This window comes from Larus michahellis, chromosome 1 (genome assembly GCF_964199755.1).
Source record: "Larus michahellis chromosome 1, bLarMic1.1, whole genome shotgun sequence".
In the NCBI taxonomy this organism is placed as follows: domain Eukaryota; kingdom Metazoa; phylum Chordata; class Aves; order Charadriiformes; family Laridae; genus Larus; species Larus michahellis.
In genome coordinates this window covers 54,635,584-54,650,107 of record NC_133896.1, presented here as the reverse complement: position 1 = coordinate 54,650,107, position 14,524 = coordinate 54,635,584, and the positions used below count along the sequence as shown (strand labels likewise).

At 37.8% G+C, this 14,524-nt stretch overlaps 1 protein-coding gene across 2 annotated transcripts in view; it reads right to left on the bottom strand.

Annotated features, from left to right (window-relative positions):
- Positions 1 to 235: 235 nt before the first annotated feature.
- Positions 236 to 14,524, bottom strand: part of LUC7L2 (LUC7 like 2, pre-mRNA splicing factor) — a 37,219-nt gene continuing 22,930 nt past the window's right edge. The window contains exons 5-11 of one of the 2 annotated variants that reach the window (XM_074577340.1): positions 14,015 to 14,125; positions 13,199 to 13,342; positions 11,934 to 12,110; positions 9,586 to 9,677; positions 8,685 to 8,714; positions 7,553 to 7,747; positions 236 to 1,273 (exon numbers count right to left, since the gene is read on the bottom strand). In XM_074577340.1, coding sequence (XP_074433441.1) covers positions 1,081 to 1,273; positions 7,553 to 7,747; positions 8,685 to 8,714; positions 9,586 to 9,677; positions 11,934 to 12,110; positions 13,199 to 13,342; positions 14,015 to 14,125 — 942 coding nt within the window. In that variant the 3' untranslated portion in view covers positions 236 to 1,080. The remainder of the gene's footprint in view (positions 1,274 to 7,552; positions 7,748 to 8,684; positions 8,715 to 9,585; positions 9,678 to 11,933; positions 12,111 to 13,198; positions 13,343 to 14,014; positions 14,126 to 14,524) is intronic. The other variant, XM_074577332.1, reaches the window with a different exon arrangement.

The window sequence follows — 14,524 nt, the reverse complement described above, 5'->3', positions numbered from 1 at the left end:
TGAAATGGAAGGCATTGAGGAGCTAGTGGCTGTGCCATGATCATTACGATTCCACATGTTTTTGCCTCTGAAGATCTTAGGATGGTCAGGACTATAATCAGAATAGCTGCTTCTCCTAGAGCCCATCTGCATGTTAAAAACTCTAATAACCAAATGCTAGTTTCTGAACGACTGAACTGCTAAGTAACCACCTTAAGAGACCAGTATATCCTTGTTAAGTTATTGGACAATGTGGTTTCCTTTTTTATTTTTTTTTATTTTTTTTTTGTTCTCAATTTTTGTTTGTTGTTGCTGGTTTTTTTGTTTAATACAATTAAGGATGTGCCGTTTACACCCCACAAGAAAAAGCAGAAAGAGTCCTTATGGAAAAAACAAATATATTGAACACATACCAATCAAATGGTACAGATATGGGACTGGCTTTGATTTCAAAATTTAAGTAGAAATAAAAAAAGATGTAATGCAACAGCTGTTCAATTTCCAAGTCTAAATAGGCACTGTAAAAAGACATTTCCTCTTTCTCCAGCACACATTCCTGTCTAAATGCTCCCACTGTAATCAAGTCCTAGGTTCCCAAACAAAAAGGTCACTGGGAACATAACCTTAAAGTTAATATCCATCCACCCACCCTCTTACAAAAAAAAAAAAAGGCAAACAAAAAAACCCCCGACATACAACCTTTCAATGCTGCTGTTTTGACTGGAGCAGAATTGGAGAATTTATAAAGGTTCAAAAGCACCCAAGGCAAGTAGTACAATAGAATTTGTTCACTAACTTGTATTGGAAAGGAGATTAAAAACATTGAGATCTGTATCTTGTTACATAAAACTGTTGTCCTGAATAAAGAGAAATCTTTCAGAAAAGCTTTACAACTTGGTGGAAGTCCAGGACCCAGCTTTAGGCATCATTAATTGATGGGGTTTAATTCTGACTTGGTTATAACCACTTTAATATACTGTACATCTACCCTAGTTGGATCAGTGTCTGGAACTGCTCACTGGTGTCCCTTTGAACAACTGTAAACTAAACCATAGTATGCAACTCCATAGGAAGCTAGAGATCAGGTGAATATACAGCCAGTTATATCTCCCCTGCTTCACGCTCTTCCGAGCTCCTCGGGTCTTCCGATCGGCCATTAGCACTTTCATAAGAGCGTTTCTTGTCTTTGAAATCTCGCGGTGACCTCTCTCTCGAGCTTCTATCTTTATCGCGTGATGTTCTATCACGATCTCTTGAACGTTCTTTGTCTCTGGAAGATCTTTCTTTTGAGGATCTGAAAAGTGCAGTGAATTTGAGAATTCAAATTAATCACCAATCTATATCTATCAAACAGCATTCTAATTTTATATTTTTCTTCTTTTTCCAACACAATTTTAGATTTATATAAATAGAAGTGTATGGGAAGACATCAGAAATCATTCTACTCTTCTCCTTTCCTTATTTCCAATTTCAAAAGACAAATATCGATACAGGCAGAATGTAGTCTGTATTTATTCCAGAGCCCACATTAAGGTCAATGTGCTTCGTGAAATCTCTTATTTTCAACCTCCGCCCTCAAGCCTGCATTAACAGAAGCTTAATTGAAATTTCCAATCTGTAGTCTCTAGTTTGGGAAGAATGTCCAGCCTCTCTCAGATATATAAATTACAAACTTTAAAAATTATTTAAAAATGGGATTTTGATTAAAAGCAGGAGGAAATTAACTTGCATAATTCTGGAATGAGGCTACCACATGACAAATATAAAACAAATCTGGAATCTGTGCTACAGTTAACTTTTGCTAGAGGAATTATCCCTTGTGTCATTTTACTATGTTGGTATGGTGTTATTTTAGATACTTTATTCTGATAATAGGCATTTTCAGAACTTTTACAATGGAGTGAGAAAAGAGCTGTTCTGTTAAACAGTCCATGTAGTTTTAAATTAGATGAGTTACCCATACTAGAAAAAAACCTGCATTAGACATCCTCTTTACATTCCCTCGGAGAGTGCCCTAAGTCTGTTGTTGGAAAACGTCACATTTTCATTTTAAGATGTATTGCAACCAAGGATTCTAATATATACTTTCACAGCAAAGTCTTAACAGCATGCTACAAAGCTAGCCACTAATTTCTTAGCCAAAAAAATGTAGTGTACTGGACAGCAAGACTACTCTCCACTTACAGAAAGTTAGTGTCAACACCTCAAAGCTTCAGAACTAAAGACTACATAACTCTCCCGCACTCGCTTCCTTTTATAAGCTTACAAAAAGTGACCTTTCATTCTAGTTCCTCATCTAGAAAGATTACTTTTCCTGCAATGTAGTACTTTGCAAGACTTTGTATTTGCAAACATGGAAATCCACAAGCACTACTCCTATTCCAGAAACTACACGTCAAATAAGAAGAGGAACTACATGCCAAATAAGAAGTTAATACTGGAATTAGTACAGCTGTTTCACAAGTATTTCGCGCTGCAAGTCCCCTGCAGAAGTAACAATGCTTCCAAACTGAGTGACTCAGGCTAACTCTAGTAATTAATCCTAGAATAGGCAGACAGATAGGACCTGATGCCATCCACAGCCTTGGCTTTTCATTCGATGCATTTTTGGAGGAATGTTAAGATGCATTTGTCCAGCCGTCCCATCTCTCTGCAGCTGAGTCTCTCGTCAGCTGACAAGAAGGAAGAGCAGCTTTAATTAATCACAGCATAGTGATGTCAAAGTTTACACGATTGCTTTAGCAAGCAATAATACTACCAGAAGACTTAGAACCAAAATACCATTCCTGCCTTTCTCAAGGGCAAGGTATAGCCTTTAGATTCAGAACATCTACTAGACTTGCATTTTCTAGAATGCTCGGAAATCATTACTTCCGAAGCGATCAAGTGGATTCTTCAGCAGAAACCACCCCCTTCACCAGATACGTGGGCAGCATCCACACAGTCATGTTCACTGACTATGAACTGTTTTATAATACATGATACTGGTTGGTTCCAAGACAGTATCTGTGGATGCCTGCATTGGGTCTGAGGACAAAAAAAAAACAAAAAACAAAAAACAAACAAAAAAACCATAAGTAGCCTTGGACATAAATCCTAGGGCAGCCTTGGCAGCCTGGGAAAATCCTAGAGCAGCCAGTCAGATCTAGGAAAGCAGGGAAAGACGTAGTTACAGTTTTAAACCTTCAGAGGGGTAAGATGTTTGACTAAATGGCCCTGTGCTCCCCCCAGCCCCGGCTTTCTCCTCAGAATAAAAAAAAAAAAAAAAAAAAAGGCAAAAGAACAGAAAAAAAAAAGAAAATTAAGTCTGTACTTCTCTACCACAGCAGAGAATTAGAGAATTAGCATAGGGCTAGAATATTCTGTTGTAAACCAGGATCTGAAGGATATTAAAAAAAAAAAAAATCATCTAAGTGCTAAGAGTAGGATCTATCTCACACAGCTTTAAATGTCTGCAGTGTAAACATCTAAGCTCATCAGCCAGATTTCCTTAACAGCCAGCAGAAGGAATAGACACTTTAAGGTATGATTTGTCTTATCTTAAAATAGAAACAAAAGTACGTCAGATAAGTCTGTAACGAGACTCATGAGATTTACATCTGACCGAGACATCTAACGCCAGGTGAAATGAAGCCTCATCCTATGACTTCAGGTACTCTATTTGCCCATAGAATGTCTGTATGGAAGTACGTTAGCCCTTGTCACATGAATTCTTCCAAGTGGGCTCAAGGACACTGACACAGACATCTCTCAATTTACCCACATTTAGGTTTGCTGTCATGATTGATCTTATCATTGAGTATACATCTCAACATCTAACTGCAAATACTCACTTTCTCATCGCAAATCAAGAAGCACAAATTACGTATTTTGTTTCTAATGAAATAAATCATTTTAGTTATTTGGAACTTATAGTCAAAAGTGAGGAAAAGTAGGACTTTATATTTAGACCTGCTCTTGATAAGACAGTAATCCAAGCCTGGGTAGACCTAAGGTTCCTATTATCTTCAGTACGTTGCTGTTACTACCAGATGGGTAACAGATTACTACTATTGCCAGATACTCTATAGATGTTCAGTTGTGCCCACATCATGTGGAAGTACACTCTTTATATTACTAAATTTGAAAGGAGATCCCAATAATTAAGAGATTTACATCTATCCACCTGTTCATAGGGTGAACAATGATACAGACTGACAAATGCATTTTCTTTAAATTTCTGTATTCGTAGAATTTCCTCAAATATAGCACACAATAAACATCTCTACTGTCAGAATTAAGAAGTATCTGAGAGGTGGCGGCTTTTCATCTTATGTGAAAAGCTCCTCAGAAAATACTTTCTGGAGAAGGGCGGACAGGAAAACCAGAAGGAACTGCATGGTTTCCTGCACACAGTAATACCCTGCACAAATTTGCCTCTGATAATGTTTTTATGCAGAACAAAATGGGAACACAACTTCCAGAAGTACATCAAGAGTTTCTCCAGTAAGAAGCCTAATTGTTTAATACGCTTGCATGTTGAAGCCATAATGGATGTAATCAAAACTAAAAAACAAACCCAGACACATAAATAGCTTTTACAGCAGGATTCAGCAGCCTACACTAACTGTGCTTTATGGTAATTTAACCATGCCCACCCCCCCAAAAAAAAAAAAAAAAAAATCACACTAAAGGCTTTAGGTTAACATAAAGCGATGCAACTCTTCCCACATAGCAACCACAACTCCACACTTCTCTTAAGGCCCTAGAATTAATGGCACCGTGTGCTGTCCTTATGGCAGCTTTCAGCTGTCTTTCCGCTGCTTCTGGTGTCACACTGTTCTTCTGCAAATGTTTGGCCAAAAGGCTACCAACTCCTTCCTGAAGTAGTTAACTTGCTGGAGTGTGTCTTATTTTCCAGAGTATTTCTGGTCAGAATTCCTTGGCCAACTGAATGTTTTGAGCTTAAGGAAGACAGGCTTGAATAAAGGTATTTCATATCAGCTTTTTAAGAAATTCCTCCCCAAAAAAATATTTTTTTTTTTCAATAAAATAGGATTTGGCAATGAGTACTTCCCTGGAACAGAAAAAGAGTTCTTAGGAGACAAGGAAATATAATACCTTTGAGCCTGCAAGTTCAGGTTTATTTTCTGGCATCAACAGTGGTACGGTATTCAACAGAACGACTTCTCCCACATCCATGTGAAAAGCAGTTCTAAGGGCTAGAAGGGCATCTCTAAAAAGCAGGTATCCAGTCTGGCTGCAAATTCAATAGCTATCCTGGTCCCAGCGAAGCAAGATCATAGCCCTAAAGATTCTTTATTCTCTTAAATATAACATACTTTATGAGCAAAAAATTTCGCTTGACCTTAGAGAAATGAGAGGTATGAGTTGCTAATGATGGCACAGCAATTTTTCCCCCCTCATGTTAACAGTAATGCAAAACTCTTATTTGTACCAAGGATTCTTCCAACACAGGTGTGTCTCATTCCTTCAGGACAGGAACTGACACCAGAAGAAGTATTTCCAGTACTGACTATTGTAAAGTTGAAATCTTGTGCCCTGAATTACATTGTATTTTTTAACTCATTCACTCAAAACAAAGTTTGAAGGGCTTATCCTTTGACAGCAACTTGCAAAAGGACACTAATTTCACCTTTACATCACCTTGTGCTTTAATCAGTATAGTTTTCTTTGAAGGACTGAAATTGAGTCTTACAAGGCTGGGCTTCAAAGTTGAAAAATTAAAGGCAATTTAAGCATATGCTCTATACATTGGTTCATCCAAATAAAAAAAATAATGCATTGATTCCATGGGAAATGGCTATTTTAAGACTGAAAAACTACAGGTTTGAAGATTTGCTAATCTGCCATTGGGAATGCCTTGAAGAGGCAGGTTCTTTAGGATAACTGCGATGACAGGCTACAAACAAGATGGAAATTGCCAAGTCTGAAACATTGACTTCAGGACACTAAAGAACACCCTGAAGAATTTTAAATAGCAGACACTACTGATTATATCCACTAGAGTGCTGGCCATTTGAGTTTTATTCATCTGCAACAAAAAGAAGGAAAAAAAGTGCTCTCTTACAGAGCACAATGCGACTACAGTCACCTACCTACTCCAGAAGAAAAAGGGCTCATTTTTTGGACAAAGAGCCCACGAGATACTTGAACACATTCAACACATGTTTCTCCATCCTCGGTGATTTAACTCCTAAAACCATTTGAATTGTAAACCCTGCATATGCGGCCAGTTCAAAACCAGATCTTTTCTCTTCTTGCAAGTTGACAGTCAGGGTTTTAACACTGGGCACCCTGTACTGCACTCAAATCTATGCCACGGTGGCAGACCTACACCAGAAAGGAATCCTGGTTATGAGCAGACCTCCCTACCAGATGCCTCATCGTGCAATTCCAACACTCTTCTAAATTATGCTTACCTCACTCATCTAAAATAAGCCAGCAAATCCTCAGGAGCAGACAGCAACTGAGTCATTCACAAGCAACAGCCCCAGACCGCGTTCTGCAGTAATCCTTCAATCAGGGGATAAGCCACTTCCCTTGCAAAGCAACATCTTCATATGCAACGCAACGAGTTTATTTTCAAGCGTATCTAAACTTGTTTTTATGTGGTGCAGTACACAACAGATGGGCTCCAGTGCTGGAAACAAGAGCCCAAGGGAAAATCCAAATGGATGACAGTAAGATGGACTGCTGATATCCCTGGGTCCAAATGGAGATCAACTGTTTCACTTTCTATGCTGCAGGTAGCTGGCAGCATTATCATCTTGACACCAATACCTTTTATCATTCCTCCAAAACAGAAATAATACATAACCCTATTGTTTTTATTTAAAATACATATCACTACTGTATGTCAAATCATAAACATGCTAAAGGTGTAACTGAAATCTGAACCAGTCTCAGTGTTTTTAAATTACTATCATGGTTTCAGTTGGAATAGAGTTAACTTTCTTACTAGTAGCTGGTGTAGCACTATGTTTTGCATTTAGGATGGGAATAGTGTGATTTTTGTTGCTAAGCAATCAAGGCCTTTTCTGCTCCTCACACCACCCCACCAGCAAGCAGGCTGGGGGTGCACAAGATGTTGGGAGGGGACACAGCCGGGACAGCTGACCTCAACTGACCAAAGGAATATTCCATATCATATGACGTCATGCTCAATATATAAAGCTGGAGGAAGAAGGAAGGGGGTGATGGTTGAAGTGACGGCATTTGTCTTCCCAAGTAACCGTTACACGTGATGGAGCCCTGCTTTCCTGGAGATGGCCGAACACCTGCCTGACGATGGGAAGCAGTGAATGAAGTCCTTGTTTTGCTTTGCTTGTGTGCGCAGCTTTTGCTCTACCTATTAAACTGTCTTTATCTCAACCCACGTGTTTTCCCCCTTTTACCCTTCTGATCCTCTTCCCATCCTGCCATGCCTGGGGGAGCAAGTGGCCACATGATCCTAGTTGCTGGCTGGGGTTAAACCACGACAATTACCAACTGGTAAACGTAAACTTGATTTAGTGTGAAAATTCTCACCAGGCACCTAGGAAAAGCCATTTATTTCTAGGGCAACATTTACCTCTTTTTGGAGCTGCGTTCTCGGCTTCTCTCCCTGGAACTATGCCTGCTTCTATGATGGCTGCGACTCCGGCTGCGGCTGTTAGAACGAGACCTGTGACGGTGGCGTTTCTCACGGGATTTGGAGCGAGTTCTTCTCTTTCGTTCCCGGGAAGCCGAGCGAGACCGATGTCTACGGCGATCTCGGGACCTAGATCTAGGAACAGAAAGGACTTAAACCAGACACTGCATTCACCTAGTTACTCTATCAGTGTACTTTCAATATCATACTCTATGCATAAACAAATCTATTGTATAAAGAATTGTCTGCAGTGTTCAGAGCTATTGCATTGTCCTATCACAGGCAAACAGAGAGGGGAAAGCAACATTAGAAATCCTATAAACTCTTTTGTGACTAATGCAGACAATTTTATAGTTAATTCACAACTGTACATATAGTTACAGCATAGCCAATCTAGGCTTCTGAAAGGAATTAAAATATGGAAAAAAATGTCTTTTTTTAAATTAAAATCTTATCTTTATCAGGCGAAGTTATAGAACTTTGTGACGCAATGACAGGGATCATTTGCCAGAACATACATATTATGAAGTTCTGCAAAAACAGGACTATATCCTTCCTCATACCTACTACAATAAAACTAGTCTGGAAGGTTTTAACCACCATACAAATTCTTTATTTTCTTTCTTTCTTTCCTTCCCCCTGTCCCCTCTCCAATCACTTTGCAATATACCTCACTGGTGACGTTCAACTGTGTAGGTTAGGAAGAACACTTGTACTATTGATGGGTTGTACGCTGAGAGTTAACCTAGCGCTTAGGATTTTAAAAACGTGTGTTTTCACCAAAAGGTATTAAACACAAGCTTCTGTTTTGAAGAAAGCGCAGTGTTCTGTGTTCTAACTGGTTTTGGGACAAAAAGTTGCATTGTAGTAGCCACAAAATAGATGCACACATACAATCTCATTAGCATAGTGATAAATACTGTATAAACACACAGAGAGTTGACTATGTAACAGAATGCTTTGTCTGTAAAGATGGACATCTTAAACTAATAGCGCTAGACAAACTTATAAAGTTCCAGCTTGTGAAAGGCTGGCTTCATTGATGGTATTCCTTGTCTGCAGATTTATATACCTTTTGGTATGCTTGCTGTGGGATCTGGACCTGAAACAAATGGAAAATAGTAAGTCAATTTTTCTTACAGAATCTTACTGTGAAATAAAGTACAATTTCGTAATAATAAGCCAAGCTAGTTGACCTGCTACTGTATTTCTCATTTTACTAGCAATTATTTAAAGGCCTCTTATGTGATGTTAACATCTTCGTAAAATATTTACCAGGAAACACATCCCTCTGACAACTGTTGTGCATTTGTTGTTTATTTATTTTTGAGACCACCATACTACAAACCCAAAAGAATATCTAATCTGCTTTTTTATTGCCGACCTTCCCACAGAAAAAGCTTACTGTTCAAGTCAGTACTCCCTCGTTTCTTGTCAGGCACCTATTATCAGACTGCAACAGATTTCAAAGTTTACATTGTTAACCTCTGGAGCTGACATGTCAAGAGAACTGTAGTTCAATTCCACTCCATTCTAGCCCCACAAGACCTGGAAGCAACTATTTCATAGAAGAACAGGGGGAATTACATTCCTCAGGCATATATTCAGCTACTAAGGAAAATTTCTAACATCTATAAAGAAAATATTGAACTTTTAACAGATGTCAGAAACTCACATCTGTGTAAGCTCACATCTGTCAGGTCTCAAAACAAGGTACACACCTGAAAATTAACTAATTTAAAGGTCACTTGTTCAAATATGTAGAGACACTTCTATCTGTAGTTTTCAAAAAGGTTATGAAAACAATTCAGGTTTTAAGAATTAGATGTGAAATTCACTCTCAATTCTTTTAAGTTTCCAAGGAATGCAGACTATTGTGATTCTGGAGATTTAGAAACGTGCATGAACTACATCAGTTTTCCCATTAAATTTAAATAGGTCATTATGTATATGCAATTAAAATAGATCCCTACCTCCTTAGTTTCTCCCTTTCTTCTCTTTCTCTCTCCTCTCTACGTTTCAGACGTTCCTGATTTCGTTTCTCCTGTTTATCAGCCACAATCCTCTAAAAGCAAAGGAATATATTCATTAAGTTACATTTCAAAATTTCTCAGATGAAGGTGCTATAAAAATAATCTAGACAGTTAATATTCAGTTCTTTCCCTCATGTATATTCCCTTTCTCTTGTGTGTATTATTCCCTCTCTCTTCCTCAGTGTATATATTTTTTATTTATTTATTTTTCTTCAAGAAACAGAAATTATTGCAGAAGAGCTGCAGCAAATAGGCGGGTGTTACACGAAGACCTGAAATATGTAGAATTATATCAAGTTTTCCACAAAGAGGAGTTTAGTGCAATAAGTCATGCCTTTAATGCCAGAGTTTCCATGCCAATCCTATCATATTTTGGCCACTGGGGAAAGGCAGAAAGGAATCGGAAGCGGGAGAGTTAATTGTTTTATTAATGCCTTCAGCTACACTGTGACATAAAGAAATCCTTAGTCTGAAAGGACTTGGTTGGGCTGATACCTAGCTTTGAGACTACTTGTTTCTGTGTTGTGAACATGAGACATATAATTAGAGAGGATGCTTCAGCTGACAGCCCCCAGGTTGAACTCACTACTACTGGGGACAAGGCACACTCAGTAGAGGGCCCTCAGATATGGAACTCACAACTGGAGATCTGGCCAAACCCAAGTCTCGCCACCTTCTGGACATGATGCAAGAAATTCAACTCTTTGTAAAGACCTTCTTCTGAGATGTGGAACTGCCCCAGCAGCATCTTGATTAGATCTCTGAGGAGAGCTCTGAGGAAGGAGGGGATAGTTATTGTTTTCTTTTTTTGTTAGCGAAGTACTTCAAAAGATTATTTTATTGATGCTTTGGGAATGTGAAATAATTATCCATGCATTTTTTTGCAAATGGTGTAAATGATCAGTTACTTCAACACTTTATGTCATATTATATCTACACTTCCTCGTACAGTATCAGTAATTTCACTACAAGCAAGGTTTCTTGTTCAAGTGACTCTTTGCATAATTTCAGGGAGGGATGAGAGGAAGCACACATGATCTACTCTAGGCATCTAAGGATTAAGTTACAGCAGCTATATTTAGGAGCCTAAATTGCCAATATAGTCAACGGAAAGAGTTGGGCTTTCCAAAAGGTAAGTCACAGTATCCATACAAGACAGCTGGAATATTATGAAATATAAGCCAAGCCAATTTACTCAAACTCAGTAGCAGCGTTTTCTGCTTTTAAGGCTTCGACTCATTTAGCTATTGACTTTACCAATTTCTACAGTTAAATACTTAATTGAGCCTTGAACGCCGTAATTTGCATATTAAGATCATAAATGGTATCCACGTCCAAATCCAACCTCTTGAATACCAAAAGTCTAGAACATAATTCCAGTAAATCTATCTTCCAGCACACAATTTCTAGTCAAGACAGTACTGTTTAGAATAATATTCCAACTGGATTTCAAATCTTCAAGCTATAAAGAACATGCAACCCCCTGTAACAATTATTTTTAATATCTAGCCCGACTTCACGATATACATCTTTTTGTATCCTGACTTTGGATAGCTACAACCTTGAGCTGTTGGAACTTATTTATTTCATCTATTGTCAGTTAACCTTAAAAACCTCCAAAAATTTCTTTAAAGAAGAGATCTCCTTCAGTTGTTGGTACCTCTAGAATGAAAGTCACCTAATCTTTGTCTGGACAAAATAAACAAATTGAGTTTTATTCTTTCACTACCTGTAGATCTTTTTTGAAAACTTTGCCATGTGTTATCATCCTCCTTATGTATTGGTACCAAAAGCGAGGATTTCAATACCAGCCCTATTAACATTTTATCCTAATTAAATAAATAAAATATCACTCACTTAGGCCCACTATATGTTCCCGTGTTTTCAAAAGTCTCATTATTACTTTTTTTATTACATTTTTACTGGAAAAGTAAGGTTCATTTGGCTATCTCCTATGACTGCTAAATATGTTTCAACATTACTGTCTTTCAAAATACGTTCTCCATTTTATAAGTGGAATCGCATTCTTTGTTCCCAAGATGCGTTACTTTGAACATGTGTTTTAATACACCTCAGTGTAAAAGAGGTCATCTTAACAAGTTATCCAGATAACTGATATTAAATTAGAACGTTTTGTGTTTTGCAGACTAACGAAATCCCAAATTTTGAAGTAATATGAAAAAATTCACACACTCAGAAAAAAATATTTCATTAAGGGTGCCTGGCAAATAATCAAGTAGGAACACACACATACACACACACACACAAAAAATATAAGAATGATTTACCCTGAGTTCCTCAAGCTTCTCTCTTATTTCAATAAATCCTAAATGCAGTTTTCCGCCAAAGTGGTCAGCAAGTCGTCGGTCGTTGTCATGAAGACCAAGATAAGCCGAGCAAACTTCACAAACCCGCAGCTTCTGCTGCTGAAAGCTGGAGGCAGGCATAGAATTCCTGTATACTTCCTAGAAAAAAAAACCCAAAACAATTTGCTAACTGTTACTTCTCAATGCACAGAAATGTAAAGACAACAATTTACCTAAGATAAACTACAAACTGATAACTGAATTCAATGTACACAGCACACCCTTTAGTCAGTTCACACTATTCATAGACCAACTGTCTCATTAAGATACAAGGCACGTTCCTTATTTTGAAGACTGGACATATTTAAAAACAGGACATCAGCAATCAGCAACTGGTTTTGCAAATAAAACAATGCGGGGTGATTATTACCTTTACTTCACATCATACTACTTAGAAGGATGAACAACTTTTTCATGTGCAACAATGAGGACATTAACACTACAATTACTATGTTAACATATTATGAAAATATTACACCATTTTTAGTTGAACCCAGTTTAAAAAGTAGCAGTTTCCTGAGAAATATACCTGCATTTTAGACACTAATTAAACAAGTTACCTGAGCATTTATTATTTATCTACAGACACTGAGATGCAACCAAGACTGCCAGCAGCCCCCCGGTACCATTAAAACAACTGCAGATGTTTGTTTCCATAAATATAAGTATCTTGGTGAAATACAACATGGAAAATCTCTTGGTGAGTTCTGCCACCTGAACATTACAACAAGGACCGTTTGACTTGCCCGATACACAAGCCATTGACTAATTATCTTTCAATGAAGACAATGGTTCACTTCACTGAAGCTTTCCAGTACAAGCCACATCAGCAGACCATGAGGCACAACTGGTCTGCCACAGCAAGGGCCATGAGACCAAATGAGATAAGTCAGTCCAACACACAGAGACACAACTGTAGTGTCCACAGATACAACTGGCCAACACTGCTAAACTAACATAAGTACATGACCCGTGGAAGTGAGTACAATTTTAATAGTATAGCAGTGCATTTAAAAGGTAGAAACTTAAACTCTACAGGATGCTGCAAAGCAAGTTTTTTAGTTTTATATGAAGCAATTAGTTAAGGAAATGACGGCAGATAAGACATCTTACATTACACAGATGCCAACCAATTTAATATTGGACCCTGCCCTCTCCATCCCGCAAGCCTTACACAACCAACTTACTTCTGCTTCTCTCTTCTTTACCCGAGCCTTCTCTACTTCATCCATTACTTTTTGAGATTCTTCCACATTCCCATCAGCTCCAAGCTGTTCTACTTTGGCCAGCAGTTTCCCAATTTCTTCATTCAATTCATGAACTCTTTCAGCCTTAAGAGACAAGAAAAGGCTTAACACAGGAAATACTTTTAATTATGGAAAACAATCTGAACTACTATTGAGTTGTTATATGCAAAATCGGTAAGATAGAATTAAAAGAAATATGCAGAGATAACTTCTCCAGGTTGTTGCCTCATGTAAAAACGCAGAGAAAGGCTGAGTTACCAAGTCTATGTACCAACTCCAGAGCAGGATTTTGTTCAGAAACCGCAAGTAATTCACACTGTTGCCTATACCACATAGTCTTGCAAAATTAGTATTTTTACAACCATTCCTCCTGGCACGTGCATATATGCATAGAAAAATGATAGTTTTTTTCAGTTAGAAGATCTAGAGAAAAGCACATCAAATTTTGTTTACTTTATGGATGAAGTTTTGATCAAAAAAGTTTAAGAATTACTAACATTTGTATGGCATGGTATCACAGAGAGTCAAATCCCCTGAGCTCATAGTTTCCTGAGCTCAAAAATATCAGAGAGGTCTCTTCCCTGTGTTCTCCTCTCCATGCTTTAAACGCAGTTTTGGGAAGGACAGAGAAAAGGTCTTATTTTTTCTTCTCCTCAGTATGAATTCTCAGATTGGTTAGCTTGCCAAAGCCTTAAGTCGGCTCCTTAGAAAAACAGACCTTCGAAGAGACTTCAGTAACTAGTTTTACATGCTTACTTTAGCTGCAACTTCAGCACTGATCTCTTCTTGGGTTTCTGCTAGTCTTTTCTTAGCCACTTCTGTTCTCCTGTCACAGTCCGCAATAAATGACTGCAGGTGGTCCATTGCCTAAAACATCAATAAGAACACCTATTAATGCTGTCAAGAACATGATTATTATTTCATTAGCCTTAACCTTTTCCAGATTTATTAAGACTTAATTTTTATAAATTTTTATTAGTGAAAGCTTTGTAAAACAATAACCTGGCAGTTTATGGTGACTAATCACATGTATTAATACACAACATTCTAAAAAGCACAGTCTACATGTGTATTTGCAGAAGTAAGTAAGTATTTGCAGAAATTTGGAGTCTCTAAATCTTCTCTAAGAAGTGAGCATTTCTAACATGCATTAAAATTCTTCAAAGAATATTCAGCTTCACCTCGCCCAGCCAACAAATGCAATACTGTAACTTTTTTCACTAGGATTCTAAGCTATTAAGCATATTATCATCATCCCTCCAAACA